This window comes from Babylonia areolata, chromosome 33 (genome assembly GCF_041734735.1).
Source record: "Babylonia areolata isolate BAREFJ2019XMU chromosome 33, ASM4173473v1, whole genome shotgun sequence".
Lineage (NCBI taxonomy): Eukaryota > Metazoa > Mollusca > Gastropoda > Neogastropoda > Buccinidae > Babylonia > Babylonia areolata.
In genome coordinates, this window is record NC_134908.1 from 3,347,345 (window position 1) to 3,352,344 (window position 5,000).

Genomic DNA, 5,000 nt, shown 5'->3' on the forward strand with positions numbered 1-5,000 from the left:
ACGCTGGCCATTAAGGAGAAGCTTGAGCGAAGGAAGCAGGGCTCAACTTCTGGAGACGTTTTCCTCCTTGCAACAACATCTGTGGGAAATGCTGCGCATCCAGAGAATCGGCCTCTTCTCCCATATGAGGACACACACCGACAGATAAGCCTGCCTGCCTACTCATCCGTCGGACCGACGGGAGACTCCATTGGTTACATGAAATATGTAATGTTTTTTCATATGCCTCCTCGGAAGTCCCTGAAAGAAGTACACGTCTTGTCTTTTCTTACAGGTTCGTGAGGGTAGAACTCATTACCTTGGCTTGCTCCAATGGTCATCCTACCTGCGTCAACATGGCACAGCAGCAGTTCAACGATTGGACGAACTCTGGCACTAACAGGTGAGGCATTGTTTTGTGTCGGGGTTGTTGAGAAGGTGGGGGGGGGGGGGTGGGGCGTGATGTGTGAGGGTGTGTGTGGGAGGGGGGGTAGGGCGGGGGGTAGGTGTTCTTGTCAGCATGGCACAGCAGCAGTTCAATGATTGGACGAACTCTGGCGCTAACAGGTGAGGCATTGTTTTGTGTCGGGGTTGTTGAGAAGGTTGGGGGAGGGGGGGGGAGGGGCGTGATGTGGGAGGGTGTGTGTGTGTGGGTGGGGCTGATGTGTCAGGGTGTGTGTGTGTGGGTGGGGCTGATGTGTCAGGGTGTGTGTGTGTGGGTGGGGCTGATGTGTCAGGGTGTGTGTGTGGGGGGGGGCTGATGTGTCAGGGTGTGTGTGTGGGGGGGGGGGGGGCTGATGTGTCAGGGTGTGTGTGTGTGGGTGGGGCTGATGTGTCAGGGTGTGTGTGTGTGTGGGTGGGGCTGATGTGTCAGGGTGTGTGTGTGGGGGGGCTGATGTGTCAGGGTGTGTGTGTGTGGGTGGGGCTGATGTGTCAGGGTGTGTGTGTGTGGGTGGGGCTGATGTGTCAGGGTGTGTGTGTGTGGGTGGGGCTGATGTGTCAGGGTGTGTGTGGGGGGGGGGGGGCTGATGTGTCAGGGTGTGTGTGTGTGGGTGGGGCTGATGTGTCAGGGTGTGTGTGTGTGGGTGGGGCTGATGTGTCAGGGTGTGTGTGTGTGGGTGGGGCTGATGTGTCAGGGTGTGTGTGGGGGGTGGGGCTGATGTGTCAGGGTGTGTGGGTGGGGCTGATGTGCCAGGGTGTGTGTGTGTGCGGTGATGTGCCAGGGTGTGTGTGGGGGGGGTGATGTGTCAGGGTGTGTGTGTGGGTGGAGGGTGATGTGTCAGGGTGTGTGTGTGGGTGGGGGTGGGGTGATGTGTCAGGGTGTGTGTGGGTGTGTGGGGGGTGGGGTGATGTGTCAGGGTGGGGGTGGGGGTGGGGTGATGTGTCAGGGTGTGGGTGGGGGTGGGGTGATGTGTCAGGGTGGGGGTGGGGTGATGTGCCAGGGTGTGTGTGTGGGAGGTGGGAGAGGGGGGAAAGGAGGGGTGCTAGTCAACATGGCACAGCAGCAGTTCAACGATTGGGAGGAGCTCTGACACTAACAGGTGATGAATTGTTTTGTGTCGAGGTTGTTGAGGGGGTTTGGGTGGGGGCGTGATGTGTGAGGGTGTGTGTGGGAGGTGGGGGGCGGGGGAGGAGGGATGCTAGTCAACATGGCACAGCAGCAGTTCAACGATTGGACGAACTCTGGCGCTAACAGGTGAGGCATTGTTTTGTGTGGTAGGGGTTTATCTTATTTTTTTATTTTTTTATTTTTTTACATAATAATTATTATTTATTTATTTATTTGTGTAAGCTTATCTATTATTTATTCACCTTTTTTTTTCTTTTTTTTTTCTCAAGGCCTGACTAAGCGCGTTGGGTTACGCTGCTGGTCAGGCATCTGTTTGGCAGATGTAGTGTAGCGTATATGGATTTGTCCGAACGCAGTGACGCCTCCTTGAGCTACTGAAACTGAAACTGAAACTGGGAAGGGTGTTGGAGGGGTGTGTGTGTGGAGGGGGGTGTTTTTTTTTTAATTTTTAGAGTGAGTGTGTGTGTGTGTGTGTGTGTGCTTCTGTGTTTGTGTTGATTTGCGTGTGTGTGTGTGTGTATGTGTCTGTGTCTGTCTGTGTGTATGTGTGTGTATGTTTGTGTAGCGTGTGTGGTGTCTGTCTGTCTGTCTGTCTGTGTGTCTGTGCGTTTATGCGTCTGTGTGTGTGTGTGTGTGTGTGTGTGTGTGGGTGTGTGTGTGTATCTTTCTTTAATTTCTTTAATTTAACGTCTTTTCACTTGGAGTGATATGTGTGTACGTGTGTAAATGTGCTCATGTGTGTACATGTATTTTATTCATGTAGATGTGGTGTAGCGCATATGTATCAGTCCGCACACTTTGACACCTCCTCAACTATCATTGATAATCATAATTGTATTTATATAGCGCCTAGGCAAACGATCTTCACGAAGCATTTTACAATACAATACTTCCGATGAAATAATAATACAACAACAACAACAAAAACAACATTATTATGATAAGAAGAAAAAAAGAATATAATGATAATAATGATAATGATAATAATATTGACGATGATAATGATAATAATTATTATTATCATGATAATGATGATGATGATGATAAGAAGAAAAAGAATGATGACGGTGATAAATAATGATGATAATAATAATAATGATGATGATGATGATGATAATAATAATAATAACAATAGTAATAATGATGATGATGATGACGATGATAATTATTATTATCATGATAATGATGATGATGATGATAAATAATGATTATAATAATGATGATGTTGATAACAACAACAGCAATAATGATAATAATAATAATAATAATAATAGCAACAACAACAACAACAACAATAATCATAACAACAACAATAATAATAATAATAATAAATACTCTCACACTTTACAACACCCATCACAACAACAACAGCAACAACGACAACAACAACGTTGACACCAAAAACCCTTGTTAAATAGTCCTGTTGGTTCGCTGTTATAGTTGTCAGTTTTTCATTAGAAATATGTTATATTGTTATGTTTTTTTGTGTGTGTTTTTTTGTTGTTTTTTAAACAAAACTTAAATCAGTAATTTTCACACACACACACACACACACACACACACACACACTTTCACTTACTCGTATGCGTACACAGTAATTCCCCCCCCCCCCCCACCCCCCCCCCCCCTCCTCCCACTCGATTTTTTTTCCTTCCCTCGTCTAATATCACTTATAGTGAAAAGACGTTAAACTAAAGAACGAACGAACCAAAAACCCTTCTTTTTTTTTCTTTCTTTCTTTCTTCTTTTTTCTTTTTTTTTTCCAGCATCAACGCCAACCTTCGCTCTCAGTTCTACTGCACCGGTGTGGAGAGAGGGGGGCCGACAGCGTGGAACTTTGTCCTGGACAAGTTCCAGACGGAGACGGACTCTCTGGAGAGTGCCAGGCTGCTCCGTGCTCTGTCTTGTGCCAGAGACCCCTCCGTTCTTCGAAGGTGGGTGGGTGGGTGGGTGTGGGTGAGGGTGGGGGGTGTATGTGGGGGTGGTGGTGAAGGGAGAGGGGTTGGGGTTTTGGGGGGTTTTTGGGGGGGTTTTTGTTGTTTTTTTTAGGGGGAGGGTGTGGATGTGGTGGGTATGGGTGGGTTAGTGGGTGTGCGAGAATGTGTGTTGTGTGTGTTGTGTTGTGTGTGTTTGTGTGTGTGCGTGTGTGTGTGTCGTGTGTGTGTGTGTGTGTGTGTGCTTGTGTGTGTGTGTATGTTATGTGTGCGTGTGTTTGTGTGTGTGTGTGTGTGCGCGCGCGTTATGTGTGAGTTGTGTCTGTGCGTTATGTGTGTGTGTGTGTGTGTGTGTGTTCACATGATTATATAGATGAAGCACAGAGAAAGAGAGACAGAGACAACGAGAAGTTTATTTTTGGAGGGTATTGAGATAAGCAAAATAACAACAGTGACACCTAGCCCTGGACTGCAAAGACAGACAGACAGAGAGAGGGGGAATTTTTTTTTAAAATGGAAAGTGTACCTTTAATCTTTAACCTTTAACCTGTGGCCTTTCTCAAGGCCTGACTAAGCGCGTTGGGTTACGCTGCTGGCCAGGCATCTGCTTGGCAGATGTGGTGTAGTAGCGTATATGGATTTGTCCGAACGCAGTGACGCCTCCTGGAGCTACTGAAACTGAAACTGAAACTAACCTGTGGCAGAATGGTTAAGGCGCTCGTCTGCCTATACAGTGTCCGTGATGGTCTGAGTTCTTCTTCTTCTTCTTCTTCTGCGTTCGTGGGCTGCAACTCCCACGTTCACTCGTATGCACACGAGTGGGCTTTTACGTGTATGACCGTTTTTACCCCGCCATGTAGGCAGCCATACTCCGTTTTCGGGGGTGTGCATGCTGGGTTTCTTCTTGTTTCCATAACCCACCGAACGCTGACATGGATTACAGGATCTTTAACGTGCGTATTTGATCTTCTGCTTGCATATACACACGAAGGGGGTTCAGGCACTAGCAGGTCTGCACATATGTTGACCTAGGAGATCGGAAAAATCTCCACCCTTCACCCACCAGGCGCCGTCACTGTGATTCGAACCCGGGACCCTCAGATTGACAGTCCAACGCTTTAACCACTCGGCTATTGCGTCCGTCGGTCTGAGTTCGAATCTTGTTCTTTCTCCCACGTTTGAGTGGAAGATCGAACAGAGCGTCTAGTCGTTCGGATCAGACGATAAACCGAGGTCCCCGTGTGCAGCACAGCACTTGGCGCACTGAAAAAGAACCCATGGCAACGAGAGTGTTGTCCTCTTGGCAAAAATTCTGCGGATGAAATCTCATTCGGATAGGTACACAGATATTATCATTTATATTATGCGTGCACTCAAGGCCTGACTAAGCGCGTTGGGTTATGCTGCTGGTCAGGCATCTGCCTAGCAGATGTGGTGTAGCGTGTGTATATGGATTTGTCCGAACGCAGTGACGCCTCCTTGAGAAACTGAAACTGATTGATTGATTGATTGATATG

General features: G+C 47.6%; 1 protein-coding gene across 3 annotated transcripts in view; it reads left to right on the forward strand.

Annotated features, from left to right (window-relative positions):
• The window catches only part of LOC143277263 (uncharacterized), a 165,988-nt gene that overhangs the window by 37,336 nt on the left and 123,652 nt on the right, over positions 1–5,000 (forward strand). For all 3 annotated transcript variants that reach the window (XM_076582051.1, XM_076582050.1, XM_076582052.1), the window contains 2 exons: positions 275–382; positions 3,316–3,483. In XM_076582051.1, coding sequence (XP_076438166.1) covers positions 275–382; positions 3,316–3,483 — 276 coding nt within the window. The remainder of the gene's footprint in view (positions 1–274; positions 383–3,315; positions 3,484–5,000) is intronic.